The 23816-nt window shown below is 39.2% G+C and overlaps 1 protein-coding gene across 17 annotated transcripts in view; it reads left to right on the forward strand.

Annotated features, from left to right (window-relative positions):
* The window catches only part of Csnk1g1 (casein kinase 1, gamma 1), a 136048-nt gene that overhangs the window by 43741 nt on the left and 68491 nt on the right, over nt 1–23816 (forward strand). For all 17 annotated transcript variants that reach the window (XR_003947839.1, XM_017313273.2, XM_030244228.1 and 14 more), the window contains 2 exons: nt 5621–6013; nt 20771–20811. Coding sequence is in view for 16 of the 17 variants with exons in the window: in XM_017313273.2 (XP_017168762.1) it covers nt 5833–6013; nt 20771–20811 (222 nt within the window). In the remaining variant the exon portion in view is untranslated. The remainder of the gene's footprint in view (nt 1–5620; nt 6014–20770; nt 20812–23816) is intronic.

Consider the following 23816-nt stretch of genomic DNA (forward strand, 5'->3'; position numbering starts at 1 on the left):
AAGTTCCAAGGACAGGAGGAAGGTAGGTACGGTGAGGTGTGTTCAGTGATTTAGTAAATAATTTGCCTCAGGCTCTTCGTTGAGATGAGAAGGTAAATAGTTTTATAGACCTGTTTTCCTAGTTCCATAGTAAAAAATTGGGGAAGAATTTTCATCTTACAATTTTAAAAAGTTGTCTTTCTTTCTATGTGTGGGACACATGTGAATGTATGTTTGCATGTACTCCCATGTGTTAAGATGCCTGAGCCTGGCATTATCTCCCTTGATTGCTGTCCTCCACATTCATACACAAGCACGTTAAGCCTGTTTAAAAAATGTTTTTATTAAAACAAAAATTAAAAAAAAAAACACAGCTTAGTGGTAGAATGCTTCACTAACACCCAAAAGGCCCAGGATTCAAACGATGTTGGAGATTTAATGAGTTATTTTGAAGTTCTCTTAACTAGAGTATTGATGAGATAAACCAAACAAATCAAAGAATGGAATAGATGCCCATCAATGGATTGACATAAATATGGACACACTGGTTTTTTACAAAAGAGCAGTGATAATTCTAGGGAAACCACACATATTCATGAGTCTCACGTGTACGTAGGCACATACATACAAACACACACAGACTCTACATGCAGACATATACTTTTCTCACAGTTTAACTCAAGCTAAGGGTAGTGTTGCATGCCTTTTTAATTCCAGCGCTTGGGAGGCAGAGACAGGCAGAGATCTCTGTGAGTTCCAGGACAGCCAGGGCCACACTGAGAGCAGTTGTGAATTGCTTTTGTGAGGAAGTATGGCTCACAGCAGCGTGACAGTTGCTCACAGCTGAAACTCCAGCTCCAGGGCACCCTCTTCTGGCCTCCACAGATATCTGCCTGAATGTACACACATACACAGGTGAACACGTACACTAATGTCCTCTTCTGGCCTTTGTGGGCACCTATACATATACACATAAATAAAAAAATTAAAAACAAAAACGTTTTGGTGCTACTGTTTCTTTTTTTCATAAATTCTAATTGATGTCATCAGTTTCCATTATCCTCCTTAATGCTCATCAGTCTATTTCAGTTCTTACATTTGTTCACATTTCTCCATTTAAAAGAAGACAATGTTTAAAGGTAGAGAGTGCTTGCTTTGTAATACTGACTAAGGTTCAGTTTCCAGCACCCATATAAAAAGCCAGGTAGCCGGGCAGTGGTGGTGCACGCCTTTAATCCCAGCACTCGGGAGGCAGAGGCAGGTGGATTATTGAGTTCGAGGCCAGCCTGGTCTACAGAGTGAGTTCCAGGACAGCCAGAGCTACACAGAGAAACCCTGTCTCGAAAAACAAACAAAACAAAACAAAACAAAACAAAACAAAACAAAAAAGCCAGGTATCAAAAAGGGGAGGGGGACTGGAGAGATGGTTCAGTGGTTAAGAACATTGACTGCTCCTGAGTTCAGTTCCCAGCAACCACATGGTGGTTCACAACCATCTGTAATGGGATCCAGTGTTCTTTTCTGGTGTGTCTGAAGAGAGTGACAGTGCACACACACACACACACACACACACACACACCTTTTTTTTTTAAGCCAGTATCCTACAAATGTCTGCAACTTGCTTCTGAATTGTCTGACACCCTCTTCTAGCCCCTGTCCTTGCAGAAGCATGTATGAGAGCATACTACTTCAGCAACTAAAACTTGTATCTTGGGCTGGAGAGAGATAGCTCAGGCTTGAGAGTTCTTGCTGCTGTTCTAGAAGTATGTTCGCAGCACTCACATCAGTTAATAACTACCTTTAACTCCAGCTTAGGGAGTCAGCATGCTATTCTGGCCTCACACGTGCATGGACACACCTATACAGTAAACAGAAAATAAATAAAATCTAAGATAAGGAGACCCATGTGCTTGAGTGGGTAGTGGTATATGCCTCTAATCCAAACACTTGGGAGGCAGAGGCAGGCAGATCTCTGTGAGTTCAAGGCCAGCCTGGTCTACAAACTTCAGGACATGCAGAGGTATACAAAGAAACCCTGTCTCAAACAAAACAAACAAAAAACTTATAGGCTAAACTTAAGCTTGATAAGTTCTAAGGTTTATTATAGTTCCTAATGTAATGTAATTTTTGTTCTTAGCTGAACTGTTATAGTAGTTTTGTTTGTAGTTTAATTGTTCTGTAGTATTTGTGTTTAGTTTTTGAGAGAGCATCTTTTGTCACCCAAACTGGCTTTAAACATTCTCTGTATCAAGACTGGCCTTAGTCTACTGATGCTTCCATCTCCACCCCCAAGTAGTGGGATTACATATAATTGAAGTCTTTTAAAACTAACTTTTGATGCAACTACAAAGGTTTAAATAAATGTGTTCACTATAATGTGTGACATTTATTAAGTAATAAATGACTGATTTATTTAGTAGGAAAACAGACACCTATTCACTGCATTTATATAATTTCTCTCTTCTCCCTTTTCTGGTAAGAATAAAAGTGCAAATAATATGATAGTAGAAGCACATGGTTTATCTTTTTGTGTTTTCCTTGGAAGCCTTAAAAAAAAAAAAAAAAAAAAAAAAAGAGCCAGGCTGTGATGGCACACTGTTCTAGCACTTGGGAAGCAGAGGCAAGGAGCTCTTCAAGTTTGAGGCCAGCCTGGTCTACAGAGTGAGTTCTTGAACATCCAGAGCTACACAGAAACCCGTTTTGAAAAACAAACAAACAAACAAACAAAAAATAACGTGGCAAGCATCCTATTATTGATCTATACCCCAGCCCAGAAGTCCTCCTCCCCTCTCTTAAAGGTTAAAATAAAATTTACTTTGTGTGTTCTATTCAGTCTGTTTGTCTTTGTTATTTACTAGTAACTGTTAAAACAAGCCATTCAAAATATGATAGTGATGATAATCTGAAGGTCCAGGCATTAGTTGAATGTGCATATGGGCTAGCTGCACATTCTATTTGTGTCCTTAAACAATGTGTACTATAAGGAAAGAAAATGACTCTACCAGTCTCGAACATACACATGCCTTCAACAATTAAAACAGATCTATATAAATAAAACAACTTCAGTTTTACTTTGCTTTTCTTTCTCCGTTACTGTTTGATTTGGATAAAGACAACCAGGGAATATTGGGTACATTTGGAAATGAGCAGAAATAAGAATTTGTTCTATTGTTCATGTAGTCAATTTATTTTATTAATGATTAGTATTATGGAAATTCTAATGTCATTTTATAATTTTAACACAAAAACAAATAGCAAATGTAATAATATAAAGATTATTTTAGCTAATGCTATACTATAAGCATATATCCTTGGATTGGGTTAGATTGTGTGTCCATTGATATCTTGCAGCTTTGTACCTGTGATTGTATTGCTAGGGAAATAGAAGTGGAAGTATTTATAGGAAGCTTCTATAGCCTAGAAACCTTTGCTGTTATAGAACAATGATAACTGTGGTGCCCTGATAGTTGGGTGGGCATCATATACCCTAGTTCCAGCACTGGGAGACAGAGGCAAGTGAATCTCTATCCTAAAAAGGGGGTGAGGATATTTTCTTTTTAAAAAGAGTATTAAAAAGAGTATTAAAAAGAGTATTTCTTTTTAAAAAGAGTATTAACAGTTGTTATATGGCCCAAACAGAAGATTTCTATCACCTGAAAAGGTGTGGAGATTCTCCTACCAACAAATAAGGAATTAATTCTGCAGAGGTAGACACAGCCTTGATGTCCTAACTTGAGTCTGATACTGTGAACGTTGAAACTGAGTCAAATCCTTAAAACTGTCTTTCCCAAGTTGAGGTTCCCCTTCTAAGTCTCTGGTTATTTTGCTTGTGGTTTTGACTAACTGGTCATAAATAAGTAGCTCCCTTGTGCCTGCCTCACTTCTGGATTCTGTTTTGAGTAGCTCACAAAACTCAGGGAAACAGCCGGGAATGGTGGCATACACCTTTATTCCCAGCACTAGGGAGACAGAGGCCGGCAGATTTCTGAGTTCGAGGCCAGCCTGGTCTACAGAGTGAGTGCCAAGACAGCCAGGACTACACAGAGAAACCACCCTGTTGCGAAACAACTCAGGGAAACATAATTTATGATTTGCTGGTTATTATAAAATCATATAATTATAAAAGGGATATTATAAAAGGTACAAATGAAGAGGTGCAGAGGTGTTGCGGGTATAGGGTTTTTACCTCAGTGTCTAGAGGATCTGACCTTCTGGGTTGTTATGGAGACTTTATTGTGTAGTCATGATTGAAGCATGTAGAAATATGACTGGACAAAAAGGAGTGTGATCTAAGGGAAACCCAGTGAAGGTTCTTGTTCTTGTTCCCCTGGACCTCTCTATGGCTTTTATTCTTTCTGGGTAGGAGCTGTTCCCTTGAAATGTGGTGTGAGGGGTGGTGGTCTTTGATCTACTGTCAGACAAATTAGAGCTGAGGACTTCTTTATGGTCATTTTCAAAGCTGGGGAGATAAAAGTCTATTTTGGTTTGCATGACTTACCTTGGGGAGAGGGAAATTATGGTCTTCCTTGTGGAGAAAAGGAGATGAAAGAGAGGAAAGATGAGCTCGGTCCTGTTCTCTGAGGCTTATTCTGGCCACTTAGGAAGAAACCATGGCTGTGTATGAGTAAAGAGCCAGGACGGTGGGCAAAATCCAAAATGTATCACAGTATCACAAGGACATGCATTATCAAATATGGCAATAAAATTATCTTAGTGTCAACTTTTGTGTTGGGCTCAGTTTTTATGTGAGACTCTGAATTCTAATAGGGATAAAGGTTAAGACTTTAGTTTTATGGATTTATTTTCAATTGGGGTTTCTACTCAGAATAAAAATAATTCTTTTTAAAATTCCCCTTCCCTTCTCTTCCCCTGCCTTCCCCTCTTGTTTTCTTCTTTTCTCTCCCCACCCACTCCCCCTCCCCTCCCCTCCCCTCCTTTCTTTCAGCAGGGTGTCTGTCCTGGGAATCATTCTGTAGAATCATCCTAACTTGCCTTTGCCTCCTTCCCAAGTGCTAAGATTAAAGGCATATGTCACCATTCCTCATGTCTCTCTCTTAAAGCAGAGTTGGGGTTTTATGAAATATAATTCTGCTTAAACATAAGGGTTAAGAGAGACACTTAGAGAGAAACAACGCCAGAAAGCATTAAGTGTGGGCTGAGAGACTGCATGATTGCTGCCCGTGCTTGGTAAATGGTGAGGAGAGGGAGGAGAAACACTGACTAGCCTCATTTCTAATGAGTTTGGACAAATTGTATAAGGACAGCTTTGAATTAAATTGTCTACAGTTTATTTAACTTAGCATTAACCCTTTCTGCTGAATACCCTGTTACATAATCAATTAAGAAAACAACTTAGCAAATCATTTTCTTTTTGGCTAAATGACATTAAAAGAACTGTTTCGTATTAAATACTTAAGTATGTTCCCTTAGTGCCCTGATTTGCAGTTTACTTAGATAATGCTAACTTGTAAGTAATTAATCCAGATGGCTAGCATTTTGAAAGATATAAAACCAAAACCTATTTCAGGGAGCTCTGAAGATCACTGTACTTACCATTGGATAAGATCCATTCTAATTAGTGACTTTCTCAGTTTGTTTTAGAAATTATTTTTTAACTGTAATTTTCTTGGTTTTTATCCAGGTTACAAAATGTCCTTCTATGCATGAGATCTACGGACTATATGTTCTTCAAGAACTGATCAGTGGTTTTCACCTTCTGGAAGAACACTAGAAGCATAAATATGGTGCCAAAACTCCTCATTCTCTGACTGTGGTGATTTGGACATACTTCTGTGTGGAGGAGAAGTATACACGCTGAGGTCACTCATTGTTCAGAGACTGTCGTGTAGGAACATGGACCATTCTAATAGGGAAAAGGATGATAGACAACGGACAACTAAAACCATGGCACAAAGGAATACACACTGTTCGAGACCATCTGGCACTTCAACATCCTCTGGGGTTCTCATGGTGGGACCCAACTTCAGGGTTGGCAAGAAGATAGGGTGTGGGAACTTCGGAGAGCTCAGATTAGGTAAGAGCTTGCTTATGGCTGAGGCTTTTACTAACAGCAGTAACATTCTCTGGTGTGTTTCATGATAAGCAGGTGATTAGGAACTTTCTCTTATGTAGGTCTTACTGGCATAAGAAATAAGGATTTTGCAAAGGAGTTATCAGTCATGATGCTATTTTTCAAGGCTTCCCTTTATGTGTGATAGGACTTTTAATTTTCTACCAATTTAGAGTTTATATTTATTAATATGTTAATATTAATATTTAAATTATTATTATTACTGGTTTTTCAAGACAGGGTAGCTCTTGCTGTTTCAGATCTTGCTTTGTAGACTAGGCTGGCCTTGAACTTAGCGATCTGCCTGCCTCTGTCTTGAGATTAAAGGAGTTCATCACCCTTCCTTGCTGTAAAATTTTTTCTATTTAATTTTGAGACACATTTTGCTGTGTAGCCCAGGCAGACCTTGGACTCATTATAAAGCCTACACAGGCCTCAAAGTTGTAACTCTTTTTACCCCAGCCTCCTATGTACTAGGGTTATAAGTGGACACTATCATGTCCAGCTCAAATATGAGTTTGTGAATAGGGGATAAATAATGACAGTTAGCCACCTGGAAGATGTGAGAGTAAGAAGAATGTATACTGGGAATGTATATGCTCTTTAATATGCTATGCTATATTAATGGAGAAATGGAATTTGTTAATTTGTTTTTGAGACAGGGTCTCACCATTCAGCCCTGGTTAGCCTAGAACTTACTATGTAGACCAGGTTAACCTAGGCCTTTTAAATATCCTCTGTCAAAATACCCTCCCCTCCTCTCAACCCACCAACAGTGCTAGGAGTACAGGCACAGGAAACAGAAAATAGACCATATAAAGTTAAGAAAGACCTTATATGTGGAGAATGTGAAAAGCTGAATCGTTTTTGTTTTGTTTTTTTAATCTTTATGTACATTTGTCTGTGTGGGTATATTCTGTGTATGTGCAGGTATCCAAAGGAAGTCAAAAAGAGGGCATTAGATCCTATGGAGCTAGAGTTACAGGTAGTTATGAGCCACCTTATATGTAGATGCTGGCAACTAAACTAGTGTCCTCTGGAAGAGCAGCAAGCACTCTTAACTGTTGAACCATTTTTCCAGCCTCTAAATAGTTGTTGAAGCTATGATTATTATGAAAATTAATCAAAATTTGGACCATTGTGAGGGTAGAAACATGAGATGATTGGGGTGTTTTGTTCTTAACCTCTGTTTTTGATAATTATGCAAAAGAAAGTGGAAAAATTATATACCTATGATTACCATTTTCAATCCTTAGTGAGACATCACTATACTAGCTATGTATCTCCAGGTACAGAAATGAATCGAAAGATGCTAAGAATGAAATCATTTTTAATTATAGAACACTAATAACCTGGAATTGAACCTAAGATAATAAAAAGGCCTTCATATTTAGAGAAGTGTTCATGTTCCAGTAGCTAAACTCGATGCTTCTGTGAATCGAAGGTGTGTAATTTCATACTGCATGCCTTCCTAGCAACTACTCAGTTGCTTCAGCAATTAGTTTTGCAAACATTCATTCATTTAATGAATTGACTTTGTTTTACCACCACCATACTGCTTGGATTAGATATGTTATGGAATAAGCATCCACAAAATTACTAGTGAAAGGCAGTTTCTAATGCATAAACTTGAGTATTCTGAGGGCCAGAAATGCCTTTATTTCTATGAAGATCAAGAAAACCCTCAGCTAGTGGAATTGGATATTTGTCTTCTTGAAGTCTAAGATTTATATTAAAAATTTACATGAAAATGGGAAAATCAAAAAGATAAATTTCTAGCCCCTTTCTTCTTTCAGAGTGCTAGATTTTTTTTTGTTGTTGTTTTGTTTTGTTTTCTCTGGTGAATCTAGGATAATTTTGACATTTCTTTTGTATTTTAATTAAAAATTGTCTCTTTGAAACTGGTGTGGAAGTTTAATCCCATGCCTTTAATCCCAGCACTTAGGAGACAGAGATAGGTGGATCTTTGAATTGAAGGCTAGCCTGATCTACAGATCAAGTTCCAGGACAGCAGAGCTGTACAGAGAAAGTGTTTAGAAAAACTGAGGGGGAATGGAGAGATTGCTTTCTCTCTGAAGCCCAACCTTTTGTCAGACTAAATACTCCTGCTTCAGCTTCCAACCTCCTGGGGTCATAGCCTGACACATCTTATTTTTACTTCCTTTGTAATTAGAGGAAAGAAGTTACCTTTCTTTTCAGCTGCTTTTATCCTTCTATGAGCCATAGAGTAGGCTGTGTAGAAAACAGAAAATGTAAAGTAGGAAAGATCACACACAAACACTAGCTAGGTACATCTCTACTTTAGCTCTGCACCTGCAGGATTCTTCTGTGTGGGGTATGTTGGTGTATGTATGTATACACACACACACACACACACACACACACACACACGTCTTTCACTGTGTACACATGGAGCTTTTGAGTTTTGAAAGGACAAAACTGTGTTAAGTCAGTTCTCTCTTTCCACTTTTATTTGAGTTCCAGTGAACAAACCTATGCTGTTAAGCTTGCATAGCAAGAACTTTACCTACTGCATTGATCACTATCCAAAGGAAAAGTGCACCTCTGTTTCCTGTCGTGACTTCTCTTTACTTGGTCTTTTTTTTTTTTTTTTCCTTTTCTATTTTTAATGTGATGCTTCATTTGCTCAGGCTGCTGTCCAATTGCTCTGCAGCCTAGATAGACCTTGGACCTCTGATTCTTGCCTTTATTTCCCAGATGTCATGGTGCCTCTCCTTTCGAGTGCAGGGATTTTTCTGAGTATGTTTCATTATTTATTAAGTAGATTGTCAAGATAGGTAGCTAGAAGGGACAAAGTATGCTTTCTTTGTTCTTTCCCTATGTGGCAATAGTAGTAAGCAGCAGTCTTATTGTTTGAGTATACAGAACACAAAGAAACAAACAAATAGTGGCAGGGTTCCCCCCTCCGCAAGTTCTTGTTTCTCCTTCATTAACTATGTAATATCTTGCCTCAGTCTTCCAAGTGCTAGAATTTTATGTGTGTGCTGCTACTCCTTGCCTTATCAGTATATTTTGATTCTCAACTGTTTCTTGAATATTTACTAATGTCAAGTCTAGGGAAGATTGCATAGAGTAGGATATGGTTTCTGTTTCTAAAGATACTATTGTCTCCTGATACAAAGGGAAAACCAAATTATAATACAAAACAATAAATATGATAACAAGTGTATAGAGACTACGTCTGCAGACATAAATGAAGGTTTCAGAAAGGGTTATTTATAATAGTACTTTTGCTGCTAGACATTAAGGAGGGACTCTGTCCAGTTGCAGGGTACAAAATTGCTAGGTGAGATTGCTCAGCAGATTATCAGTGCAGCAGATGATTATAAATAGCTGAGTCAAAAGATGTGAAGTCAAACAAAACAAAACAAAGCAATAGATGTGCTACTAGGTAAATTAGGACCAAATTGTGAAGTGTTTCTGTGACTCTGGGATAGAATCATGAAGGATCGTAAAGAGGGGAATGACATAGATCCATTCATATAGGAAAGAAGGTGACATAATCTAGTCATTGTGTTTCTTACTTTATTGTACTTTGTTCTGTTCCAGGATGTGGTTGTGTGTCAGCACTTTGTTTTTATATCCGTAACTCTTTTCATTATGTATGATATATAATGTATACTCAATAAAATGGCTGGCTGGGAGCCTGGAGAGATGGCTTAGAGCACTGGTTGCTTTTCAAGAGCAGGTTTGATTTCATTCAAGTGTAGTTTACAATTATCTCTAAGTCCAATTCCAGGAAGGTGGAACCTGCTTCTAGTCTCTGCAAACACCGTGTACATGTGGTGCAGGTAAAACACCCATAATCATTGAACAGATAGACGGATGTATGGATGGACGGATGTATGGATGGATGGATGGATAAGTAGGTAGGTAGGTAGGTAGATAGATAGATAGATAGATAGATAGATAGATCTAAGCCACTTCTCCAGGCCCCTAGCCAACCATTTTTTTTTTTAAAAGAAAAGGCTAAATGAATAAGCCAAGTTATCATCTAACTTTTGGCAGTAGCAAAAGAGATTAATTCAAAGCTAGCAGGAATTGATTACTAGTTCTTTGAGGGGAAAGGGTCAGTATTTACTAGCTTAAGGAGACCTTGTGAGTGAAGAAGACTTAATGAAGTTAGTAATAAAGGACTAGGGTGGGTAATAGGATAAATGTGTAAGATAGTTTGTGACTATCTTTAACTTTGACAAGTGTGTGGCACAGACTTAGTCCCTAAATTCCTATGTAACATGTGTTTCAATTATTGAAAAAATTTTGGCTTGATACAGGAATTAAGAAATCACCATAGCTTCTCTGACAGTGGTGGGGGCAGGCCTTTAATCGCAGCTCTCAGGAGGTAGAGGCAGGCAGATCTCTGTGAGTTTGAAGCAAGACTCATGTACAGAGCTGGTTCCAGGACAGCCAGGGCTACATAGAGAAACCCTGTCTCAAAGAAAAACAAAAACCAAAACCAAAACAACAAATAAAAAAGAAAAGAAAGAAAGAAGTCACCATGGTGGCTGGTGAGATAGCTAAGTTTAGGAGGGTCTACTGCTCTTGCAGAAGACCCAGATTTGTTTCCCAGGACCCACACTGGTGGTTCCTAACTTCCTATTAAACTCCAGCTCTAGGGAAGTCAATGCCCTTTGGCTTCTTCAGGCATATGCACGTCTGTAGTATACATAAACTCACACATGTGCGCACACACGTGCATACTTGCACACAGTCGGAATTAATGTGTGGGAACGGCTCAGCTAGAGTAGGAGTTCCTGAGCTTCTCCCTCTGTGCTGGCATTTTGTTTTCACCCTAACTTGTGCATGCAGTCATAGTTGCTGGAATTTTATACTTACAATTTGTATTTATAACTACCTTATCACATTGGGCAAATACTACAGACATACAGACATTTACTTCTGGCGCCTAGGATTTTTCTATCCCCTCTTCTGTGATGTTCTCTTAACCTTGAGGGGGAGGTATAGTATAAATGTCTGATTTAGAGTTGAACACTCCACAGTCTGTTCTCTGCAATGTGACCAGTTGTGGTGTCTATATCAATCGCATCTATTAAAATTAGAACCTTCACTGATGATGTTTGAGAAATGCTCAAACCTGTACATAAGAACTTAGGCAGCAGGCCATTTAGAATAGTATGAGGTTCTCTCCTACATCCTGTGACCTGGTCAGCCCTCAGTTTTGGCCCTAGTTAACAGTACCAGGCAGGCATGACACCTGTCTTGTGGAGCATGCTTTGAGTCCATCAGAGAAGTACTGGTTACTCCCATAATATCTAAGCCACTGTTACACTAGTGGACACGTCTTTCCAGGACAGTCACTATTGTAGCTCATAGGGTTCACAGCTGTATAAGCTGGTTATTACTTTTCTTCCACAGCAGTATGCATAGATGAGAGAACAGGACAGAGGAGATAGGAAGGGATAGATAGTTAATACTAAGGACAATTGATAAAGCCATATGGAAACTTTACACACTTATACACATGCACATGTGCACGCACGCGTGGGCACACACACACACCTGTGTGTATGGTATTAAATGGTACTACCTTATAAGAGTACTTTTAAAAAAACATAAAGAGCTCTTCTTAAACTCAACAATAAATTAAAAGACAGCCCATTAAAATTAGCAAAGTTAAGTGTGGCTGGAGAGATTATGTAGCACTTAAGAGCACATACGTACGTACGTGTGTGCTCTCTGTGGACCCAGGTTTAGTTTTCTGTATTCATTTTGGTTTCCTCACAGCCTCCTGTAACTCCAGATCCAAAGGATCCAATGCCTCTAGTGTAAGCATGTACACACACACACACACACACACACACACACACACACACAATTAAAAATAAGTCTTTTAAAAGATGAACAAATGATTTGAATATACTTTAATTCAATATTTTGAAATTGGAAGATAAACACATGAAAAGTGTTCAACTTCTTTAGTCATCGAGGAAATACAGATGAAAACTACTTCAAACTTACCAACTCTGGAAAGAATTAGTGTTTGCTGGAAAGACTAGATAGAGATTGGACTGCTTATACAGTGATATTGGGAAAGTAAAATGGCATAGCCACTTTTGAAGATAGTCTGGTTAAAGATGTTTAGATGTTAAAAACAATTCAAATATCTTTCATCTAAGAAGACATGACAAAATATCTGACATAAGATGTTTATGGAGGGAAAGAGGAGGAAAAGAGAAAAGCTTTCCTTTAGCTCCGTTTCAGAGGCCAAGTAGCATACATAGTATAGGCTTGATGCCTCGACCCCTGGCTCCCTTGCAGATGGTATTTGCTAGAGTTAAAAGCACTAGGAGTTATATGTAACCATCCTTGTATGAGAACTTCAAGGCTCTCAAGTAAACTACTTTCCAAGACGATGCCCTCAATAATCTAAAGATATCAGTAAGCCCCATCTCAAAGCTTCTACAGCCTCTCCAAATAACCAGACTTTCAGTACATAGGCTTTGCAGGACAGGGTTAATTATATCATAGCATGTGATCACAAGCCCTGTAGGTCACAACCCCTCTGGCAAATCTGTCTCCAAAAAATATTTACATTATGACTCATAAATAGCAAATTTATAGTTATAAAGTAGCAACAAAAATAATTTTATGGGGCTGGAGAGATGGCTCAGTGGTTAAGAGCACTGGCTGCTCTTCCAGAGGTCCTGAGTTCAATTCCCAGCAACCACATTGTGGCTGACATCCATCTGTAATGGGATCTGATGTCCTCTTCTGGTGTGTCTGAAGACAGTTACAGTGTACTCATATAAATAAATAAACCTTTAAACAAATTCTAATCGGGGGGGGGGGGTCCCCACGACATGAGAATTGTAGTGAAGAATTGCAGCACTCAGAAGCTGAGGTTGAGAAGCACGGGCACAGATAAACAACTCTGTGTTATTTATCTAGTTAAGAGAATGAACAGGAGCTGGGGGTGTAACTTAGTTTGTAGAGTGCTTGCCTTGCAGGCTCAGGGCCCAAGTTTTGAGGCCCCAGCATGAGTGTGATTTACACACCTATAATCCCAGGGTTTCTCTGTGGAGCCCTGGCTGTCCTTGAACTTACTCTGTAGACTAGGCTGGCTTCCAACTAACAGAGATCCACTCCACTTGCCCCTGCCTCCCGCTTTTTTTTTTTTTTTTTTTTTTTTTTTTTTTTTGAGTGTTTGATTCTTTAGGAACGTCTTAGAAACTAGACTGACCCCTGTTGTAAGCTTTTTATCACAAAATGAAGTAATTGACACTGATTTTCAATCAGGTTTTATAGATAACTTTTCTGACCATTAGTTACATGAAAAAATAAATACTATAATCCCATACACATAAAATGTATATGCCTGAAATAAAAATTTCTCAAAATAATGTCTGTTTTTACTAAATATTTTTCTCCAAAGAATGCCCTGAGGCTAGATATGTTGCTGGGTTATAGAACGACTGATGGCTTGTCATATGTGAACCCTGAGTTCATCCCCCATTGCATCAATGATAGTAAAATGAATGTGCTAAGATCTTTAAAAATAAAGGTGGTGGTGGCGCATGCCTTCAATCCCAGCACTTGGGAGGCAGAGACAGGCAGACTTCTGAGTTCAAGGCCAGCCTAGTCTACAGAATGAGTTCCAGGACAGCCAGGGCTATACAGAGAAACTGTCTTGAAAAACAAACAAACAAACAAACAAACAAGTAAGTGTATGTGAAAGCCAAGTATAGTGGCGTACACCTGTATCATACCACTTGCAGTAGCAGTATTAAAGATATATCTCAGGTGGTAGAGTGTACCTATAAGCTAGGTATGGTGGGCACAGCCTATAATCTCAGCACTTAGGAGATAGAGACAGAAGACCAGGCCATCCATCTTTGACAGCATAATGAATTCAAAGCCAGTATGGGATATATGAGACACTCTCTCAAAACCTAACCTAACCAAAAAGACAAAGGTTAGCTGTAGCTCAGTAGTAGAGTACTTGCGTAGCATCCATGAGGCTTTGGGTTCAATCCCCAGTATTGCAAAAAAAAAAGTAATACTTGGTTTTTTGTTTTATTTGTTGTTGGTTTGGTTTTATGTGTATGAGTATTTTGTCTGAATGACTGTGCCTAATGCCCACAGAAGAATTGAATTCTCCTGGAACCAGCATTATGGATGACTGTAAGCCACCGTGTTGGTGTTGGGAACTAAGTACAAGTACTAAGAACTAAAGAACAAGTACTCTTAACTGCTGAGCCATCTCTCCAGCCCAGTGCTATTATTGATAACCATTTTTTTTTTTAGATTTATTTATTTTGAGTGTTCTATCTCTAGGTACACTTTTATGCCAGAAGAAGGCATCAGATCACATTACAGATAGTTGTGAGCCACCATGTGGTTGCTGGGGATTAGACTCAGGACCCCCAGAAAAGCAGTGCTCTTAACTGCTGAGCCATCTCTCCAGCTGCAAAAAGCTTTTGAAAATTTGAAATTCCCGGGGCCTAGCAAACACATAAGTGGATGCTCACAGTCAGCTATTGGATGGATCACAGGGCCCCCAATGGAGGAGCTAGAGAAAGTATCCAAGGAGCTAAAGAGATCTGCAACCCTGTAGGTGCAACATTATGAACTAACCCCGGAGCTCTTGACTCTAGCTACATATGTATCAAAAGATGGCCACTGGAAAGAGAGGCCCATTGGACACACAAACTTTATATGCCCCAGTACAGGGGAATGCCAGGGTCAAAAAAAATGGGAATGGGTGGGTAGGGAAGTGGGGGGGAGGGTATGGGGGACTTTTGGGATAGCATTGGAAATGTCATTGAGGAAAATACGTAATAAAAAAAAAAAAGAAAATTTGAAACTCAAAAATTGAGAAATTGGCATATAAATTATCCTTAAAATTAACTGATCATTATTTGAGAAAAATTTAACATTGTAGTACCAATCTTTGCCTTAATCATCCTGTACACATAAAGAGATGATCGATCTCTGGGTGGGACTGGAGGGAGCAGTGGACTAATTGCCCTCTTTTCACTAAGTAGAATGGTAACTATTCATAGGTATGCAGAAGTATTTACTTATTCTCCATGCTAATTGCCTGACTGACTGACTGCCCACCTTCCCTTCCTTCCTTCCTTCAGTGTGTGTGTGTGTGTATGTGTGTGTGTGTACACGTACATGGACACACATGCCCCTCTCTTGAAAAGACTAGAAGAGACCAATGGATCCCCTAAACTGGAGTTAGGGGTAGTTAGTTGTTAGCCACTTAACGTGGATGCTAAGAACTGAACTTTGGTCCTTCCTGCTCTGCTCTTATTTGCTGAGCTTTCCAGCTTCTGCCTCAATTTCTTCTTGCTGGATTTTAAGAAATAAAGGTTAGGTAGTAATTTATATATGTACTGCTTCCACTGTAGGGCAAGAAAGCTTGACAGCTAGAAAGATGATTAAACCCTTTATGTTTCCTTAATTGTGTGACTCTTGACTAAGAGCTACTGATTCTTTGAGAAATGCTGTCTTACTGGAGCTTTCAGTAAATGTAGCCTGTAGGTAACTCACTGAATCAGGAAGTTTTCCTTCAGATGTTTTAATGTCAGTAGCATATCTAGGCTGCTTCTTAGAGAAGCTGAGTTTTTAGTTAAAAGTGCTCCAAAACTTGTAAATACAGTTTCTCTGTCATTAATGATAGAGCCTAGAACAAAAAGTTAAACCTGTAGATTTTATGCAGTGGCTACTAAAGCTTTGAGTGCTTGGTATCATGCCAGCTCATTCATAGATTTTCAGTCCATTAAGCTGCGTACCTTTTCTCACAGTTATTGATACATTTTATGTATATGTTTAGTTGAAGTAGTTATTAATTTTAAAAGGATAGAACTTTGACCCACAAATCTTTGTCATTAAATTCTTCCAGTGCAACATTTCTGAGTACAGTATATTCACTGAGCATATTGACTGAATGATTGAACTTCTAAATGTCTGTATTTCCTGTTGGCTTATACAATTTTTTTTAATTACAAACTTTATCTATTTTGTCTATCGGGTGGGGCATGTGCCACTGTGTACATGTGGAAGTCACAGATTTTTGTTGTCCCCTTTGCTAGGTGGGCTCTAGGTATCTTAACTCAGGTCATCTGGCTTGGTGGCAGGCGCTTTTACTGCATGAGCCCTCTCACCAGCCCCTGTTCAATCTTCATGATGCCTTTGCCCCCTGGCAAAGGAATTGATTTAAACAGTGCTTGGCCCAGGACAATTATTGCATCACCTCCAGTGTTCTTTAGCTATTAAATAAGAGAATAACATTTATTCAGTTCTTTTGGCATTCTTAGAAAAAGTAAACAAGCACAAACCAGTCAGCATTTTATAGTGTATCAACAATCATACCTAAAGTTGAGTTTATGCTTGTGTTCCCTTAGAAGGCATAAAGAACCAACCTTCCCCCCACCCCAAATAGGGCACTGAGAGGCTCAAGAAACCATCAAGAACTCGTCAGGGTGGCCTGATGATTTTATTGGGGTTACTTACAACAGCATGGATAACTAGATAACTAGCTGGATAATACTTTACCAGAAGGTCCCAATTCTGGAGAGCTGTGTCACTGTAGTCTTAACTCCTAGGCAACCTCTATCTTTAAATCACTTGTCACCCTGTCCCCTCGGACCACACAGAGCTGCAGGGAGTGAGGAGAGTGGTAGTGACTGGAATCTCCAGAAGACCTCCTCTACCTTCTTTCTACCAGGGAATGTTAGCAGCCCTGTTATTATTGCCATATGTGTAGCTGTCACTGTATCGCTTACTTTTCTTGTCCAGATGACTGGAGACCAAGGTATTCATAAGTCATAAGAGTCATTCTTCATGATGGCAGATGGTCTTGTCATGTCTGCAGGAAATAGCTTCACTTCAACATTTAGTAAATTTTTTAAATATAAAATTGAATCATCTGAGAAGAACTTCATAATCAATCGCTTTCCAGTTTAGAGAGAACTGAAGAAAAGCACACTGATTATGCTCCTCTTCTGACTTTTCTGCTCTCCACTCACTAAGAGCATCTCCCCCCCCACAACACACACACCCATCCCCACACATACCCATCTCCTTGCTCCTTTGATCTTTGTCCTTCTAGATAGGATCTCACGTAGCCCCTAAACTCAAGATCCTGTTGTCTTTACTCTTTGTGCACTAGATAAAGGGGTGGGCTGCCACACTTAGCATGAGGACACAACTTTAGCCTTATTTTCTTATCCCCTATTAAATGTTAACTGGGGGTACTTATTTTTTCTCTTCAAAATACCTGAAATATTTTATTTGTTTTAGTTTTTTTAGAGGGGGCTGTTACCTCATACTTAAAATAATAATGAAAATGAGATTTATTTAATACTTTTCAGTTTACAGAGGACTTTCACGTGCTCTAGCTCATAATCCTTGTAATCATCCTGTGCCAGAAATGTGGTTCTCTAAGTGCTCTGCTCGGAGAATGCCCTGTGTTTCACCCTAGTTGTTCTCTTTTATCTTATACTGTAGGGCCAAGATAATACTTTTAAAATACCACTTGATTTTCTCTTAGCATAAGACTACTGGTGATTCTCAGCAAGTTGAATAATGAAATAAAAACATACCCATATGTTAGTTTCTCATAAAGAGCATACAAGACGAGAGGTTTATCTAGTTCATGGTTCCAAATGCTTCAGTCCATAATTCCCTGCGTTTGTTGGTATTGTCTGATGAAAAAAGAACAGATGACTAAATTGTATAGTGCAGCAGAGCTGTGCACCTCATTGGGTCTGGAAGAAAAAAAGCCAGAGGAGGGGAAGATGGATGGATGGATGGATGGATGGATGGATGGATTCCAGGAGCTAGATAGTAGACCATTCAAAACTATGTCCTGATGATCAACTTCCTCTCATTAGGCTCCATTTTCTAATTTTTACTACCTGTCAATAGTGCCATCAAATTATGAATCTACCTCTGAACTAATCCATTGATAAGTCAGCCTCCTCTGATCCAATCACCTCCTAGTAATTGGACCCACCAACTAGGACTAAGTCAGTTTGGTTCACTTTAGCAAGCATCTGTTACTATATGTTAGATACTGTACTTGTTACTGGGGATATAAATATTGATGGGGTAGAGATGTAGCTTAATGACAAGCCTAAAAGACAGTGAATGTTCTCTCTCTCTCTCTCTCTCTCTCTCTCTCTCTCTCTCTCTCTCTCTCTCTCTCTCTCATGCTTGTGCACGTGCATGCATGCGCACACACACACACACACCATTTTTGTGCTCAGGAAACATACTGTCTCCCTAAGGTAGAAAAAAATATATGTAACATACCTGACATATACCTGTCATTCTGGTCTGAAGAGGCTGAGGCAGAAAGATTGTTATGAGTGCAAGTTTAGCCTGATCTACATTTTGAGACCCTGTCTTCCAGATAGATAGATAAATAGATAGATAGATAGATAGATAGATAGATAGATAGATAGATAGATAGATAGATAGATAGATAGATAAGCAGGCCTGGTTTTACTTGCCTTCAGTACCAGCACTAGGGTGGCTAAGGCATGTAGATCTCTGAGTTGAAAGCTACCCTGGTCTATATAGCCAAGCCAGACTGTAAAGAGATCCTGTCTTAAGAAACAACAACAAATATAAATTGACACATTACAATTTACAATTTTCTAGAAACTAGGTGTTCATTTGTGTTATTAAGCTTCTTGAATCTTGTATAAAAGCTAGTTTCTTATCACCCAGGTGAAACCCTATGCCACTTTAAGATTTTCTAAGGAAGATTCCCCCCCTCCCCCAGGCTAGGGATGTAGTTTAGTAGTAGCACAGGTCATGCTTAGCACGTGGAAGACCCCGAATTCTATCCCCCATATGTCAACACGCACAAGAGGAAATACCCCTAAACACAATCTGATCCTGTGACATGCTAGAAAAATGTAGAATCTGATATCTGACTAGTCCCAGACAACTAGAGAATGTGGTACATGAGAAGAAATGGAAGGACGCCAGAGATGATCAGTAGAGGAAGCCTGTGGATGGCCTTGGCTAGCCTTCCTCTGCAGTATGCACACCTCAGAGCATATTGTCATAGGTCAGGGCCTCTGTGTACTAAGCTGCAGAACATATAAGACACATTATTCTTGGAACCTTTTTTTTTTTTACTTGTAGATTTAAGGAAAAATATTTATATTGAAATGAATCTATAGTATCATAAAAATCACACATCTTTTTTAAAAATGCAAGTGTTCAAAGAAATCAAAGGTTCCTTTCTTTCTTTTGAGGTAGGGTAAGGCCTTACTATATAGCTCCATGTGGCCTGGAACTGCTGATGTAGACCAAACTGTCCTTGAACTCATACAGATCCACCTGCCCTCTGACTTCCCACTCCTAGAGTTTAAAGGTATGTGTCACTATGCCCTACCTGGAATTCTTTTTCTGTTTTAAATATAAGAAGTAACCTTTATTCTTCAGGTTACTTGACTTTCTTACTTGAAATGTTTGTACCCAAACATACTTTCCCCTATTTTTCAGATTCTTCTATGTACTTGTTCATATTTTTGTCCTAGCATCATCTCATTATATAATTTATTGGCTGGGTTTTTAATCACATACACTGGACTGCATGAGCAGCTAGGGCATATTCTCTAATGTTGGAGAACTGCCCGTGGCTCATCTTGGATGGATGGTGCTTGTATGTGGTGGGTAGTAAGACATTCAGAGGCATCCCTTTACTTCCGCTCTCCTACTTTGCAGTTAGCTCTTATGCTGCCGCATACATAATCATTCAGAGTTGTAGATCTGATATGTGATCATTCTACCTCCAAATCTTCTGCTTTAAATCTAGAATGGTATTGAGGTTTTCCTACGACAGCTATAACTTTTCCAGTTTTTGCTGTAACCACTCCTTGTCAGTCTCCATTCGTCCCTGATGTCACTAAACTTAAGGACTACACCACTCTGAGTCTGTAGCTTCTTCGGCTTCATTTTTGTTTGCTTTTGCAGTTTCCTCTTCCTGAAATGATCTTACCCAGTCTTCAGCTCTTAAAATACTGCTTGCTCTTTGAGATTTTTGTGGAGGAGGGAAGTCAAAGAGAGAAAATTGAACTCCTGAGACTCCTTCCCTGGTCCTTCTGTCACCTACAGTCATTTCTCTTTGTTCACAGTGGTATCCAGGTTTGTTCCTTTGCTGAATGTGACTACCACCTTGGTTCACCTTAAATATTCACCTCTTGTTTCCTCTTCCCTCTTAACTCCCAGATGAGAGTTTAATTTTTTTTCTAGAGATGGGAGGAAGTTTGAGACAGGAGCTCATGTAGTCCAGGCTGGCCTTAAACTCAACAAGTAGCCAAGGATGACCTTGAATTCCTGATTTTCCTACTCTAACCTTCACGAAGTTTAAATTTCTATCTTTGAGATTGTGGCATTTCTTCTCAGTTGACTTAATGCCCTAATAACTGAGAAATAATAAGGTTGCATGTTTGTGGGGGCATAAAGGAGAGAAGAGGGGGTGGATTTGGTTGGTTTGTTCCTTTTTTAAAACAAAACAAAACAGTTTCTTGTACAGCTTACATTTTTAGATTCTTAGCCTGTTTTCTGTTCTAGCCCTGCTGGTTCTCATTATCTCTGTTTAGCTTTTCACTTAGCTCTGGCTTCCTGTACTGAGCCCAGTTAGAAAAGCCACCTTTCTCATGACCTTCTAAGCTAATATCACTAAATATATACATTCTCTTTTTCCCTTAGGTAAAAATCTCTACACCAATGAATATGTAGCCATTAAACTGGTGAGTAGACCGTGTGCTGTGGTCTTTGTGTTTGGTGTTTTCATTGCTAACGTCTTCTTACAGGAAGTCTTTATAAGCAGTCACAATAATGCTGCTATTTTTACTGTGCATATGATGCCAGATAGCCATTTTTTCTCCATTAGGATGTTATAATGATAAATCAGTATAAGTGCATGTTGTATAAATGGTATACTAACTGAAGTGCTAGCAAAGATTCGTCAAAAGTTAATTGATTAAAGCTGAAAGAACAAGTAATTCTCTGGACTCTCTTTCATGGTTCCAACCTAATTTTGCTACTGTTTTTAGATTTATTTTATGGGTGTGGGTGTTTTGACTATGTGTGTGTGTGTGTGTGTGTGCATGCCCACTCTTGAATGTGTGCGTGTCTGGTGCCCATGGAGGCTGGAAGAGGGTATCCCTGTTTCCTAGAACTGGAGGTAATGGATGATTGTAGATTCTGTTGTTGATGCTGAGAATTGAACCTGGGTTATCTGCAAGAATAACAAGTACTCTTTAAACCACTGAACATTTCTCTGGAGCCTCTTGACATCAATTTTTTAAATGTAAGGTATTAATTAATATATTTAACAGAAAAAAACAAACAAACCAAATCTGACAATTGATGTTTCAAAGCAGTGGTTCTCAACCTTTCTAATGTTGTGACCCTTTAATACAGTTCCTCGTATTGTGGTGACCCCAACCATAAAATTATTTTTATTGCTACTTCATAATTATAATTTTGCTACCACTATAAATCATAATTAAATATTTTTGGAATTAGAGGTTTGTCAAAGGGGTCAAGACACCCAGGTTTAGAACCACTGCTTTAAAAACCTGTCTAGACAGGTACAGCCAGCACACGTTTTTCAACACATGGTTTTTGGTTATTGGTTGGTTGATTGGTTGGTTTTGGTTTTTCAAAACATGAATTCCTTTGGTAACAGCCCTGGAACTTGCATTGGAAACCAAGCTATCCTTGAGCTCACAGAGTGCTGGCATTAAAGGCTTGAGCCACCATGCCTGGTTTCTGCACATACTTTTAATTCCAGCATTTGAAAGGAGAATGAGGATTTCGGTGTCATACTCAGATATATATTGATTTTGAGTTTAAGGCAGAAGCAGGTAGATCTCTGTGTGTTAGAAGCCAGCCTGGTCTTCATAGTGCCAGGGCAGGCAGGGCTACAAAGGTGAGACCTTGTCTTCAAAACAAAACAAGACAAAACAAAAAGTTGTTAAACTGGTTATGGTCATGCATTTCTTTATCTCCAAGGATTGGAGGGCAGAGGCAAGAGATCAGGAACTCAGTATCTTTCTAAGATGTATAGCTATTTAGAGGTTAGCTTGTGCCTGGAGACTCAAGAAACAAACAAAATTCCCACAGAAACATCCTCTCCTGTTCTGATTAGTCTTTGTATTGTCTTTAGCTTGTCAGTTTGTGGGCTTGTTAGGATTCTTCTGTGGAAGAGTTGGTGTTGCCAGGTTAGTTTCTCTACTAAGGAGAAAACAGGTACTGATATTTAAAACAAGAGGCTTCACTGAAGCTCTCCTGGCTCTGTCCCTTTTTGAGCTGTTTCATGTAACTCAGGCTGGTCTTAAACTCCATGTATACCTGAGGATCACAGTGAAAGCCTGGTCTCCCTCCTCCTCCTCCTTTTTTTATTCTTGCTGAAACAGGATCTCACTTTGTAGCCCTGGTTGACCATAAATTTATGGCAACCCTTGTGCTGAAGCACCCTTAGTGCTGGGATTACAGGCAGCTCCATTTGCTTTGCTTTTGTCTTTGACTTAGAGTTCTTGGTGGAGAAATTAGAGCAGGAAGAGGTAGAACATGCAGTGATGCAGGGCACACATCTTCTGAGATGGGTGAGTGAGAGATCAGCTACCTGCTTTCTGTAGAGGGATTTAGTTCTGGGCCGTGTTCTCTAGTGCATTTGCCTTTGACTTTCTGTTTCACACAGACTAACCTTTAATTATCTCAGGCTATTTAACAGGAAGAAAGAGTCCATATAACACTTGAATCCAATAGTATCAGTGCCCACTTGTAACCCCAGCACTAAAGCAGTGGTATTGTAAGTTTGAAGTCAGCCTGGGCTATATAGTAAGTATAGTGAGTCCCAGTTTCAATAAACTAAACACACACACACCAACCACAAAAACAAAGAAAACTAAAACAATGTAAAAACTTGTCCTTTTAAAATTTTGTGTCCCTATTATATACTTAACACTTTTATGAAACTTCATTCTGCTTTGTTTGCCAAAACAGAAAGTAGAATTAGGACTAGGGCTATAGCTCAGTGGTAGAGTTTGTATTTAACATGAGTTAGAGGAAGACAGAGGAAGGTAGGAGAGACTGTTTAGAGCATAGCAATTCCATCTGTACATCTCATCCCTTGGTGTTGAACTTATTCAAGGGACAAAGAACAATAGTAATTGATCTCCTTTCACTGTAAGCAACATTTTTGTGAAGTATCAAGATCCTGTAAGACAGCCATCTGTCATTTGGGCTAGGATTTCAGGCAGGCTCCTGTGTTCCAGAAAAGCCATGATTCTGGCAGATGGCCAGCCCTCTGGTCACAGGCACTCACATCTGCCACAAAACTGCAAGAAACTTGATACTACCAATTTTGTTGTTGTTTTTCAAAACAAAGTTTCTCTGTGTAGCCCTAGCTGTCCTGGAACTCAGTCTGCAGGCTAGGCACTCAAGGAGCCTCCTGCCTCTGCCTCCAGAGTATGTGCCACAAGTCTGGTACTGCTGTTGCAACTCTTTGTTTAGATCTTCATTGTAGCTCTTGCCTTTAAATTTTTAAGAACTTTTAAAAGTTCACAAAGTAGGGCCATTTAGGGCATCTCAGAAGGTAAAAGTGCTTGCCATGCAGTCTAGACAACCTGAGTTCAATACCCAGAACCTGTATAAATGTGGAAGTAAAGAACTCCCGCCAGGCAGTGGTGGCACACACCTTTAATCCCAGCACTTGGGAGGTGGAGGCAGGCAGCTTTCTGAGTTC

This window comes from Mus musculus, chromosome 9 (assembly GCF_000001635.26).
Source record: "Mus musculus strain C57BL/6J chromosome 9, GRCm38.p6 C57BL/6J".
NCBI classification, from domain to species: domain Eukaryota; kingdom Metazoa; phylum Chordata; class Mammalia; order Rodentia; family Muridae; genus Mus; species Mus musculus.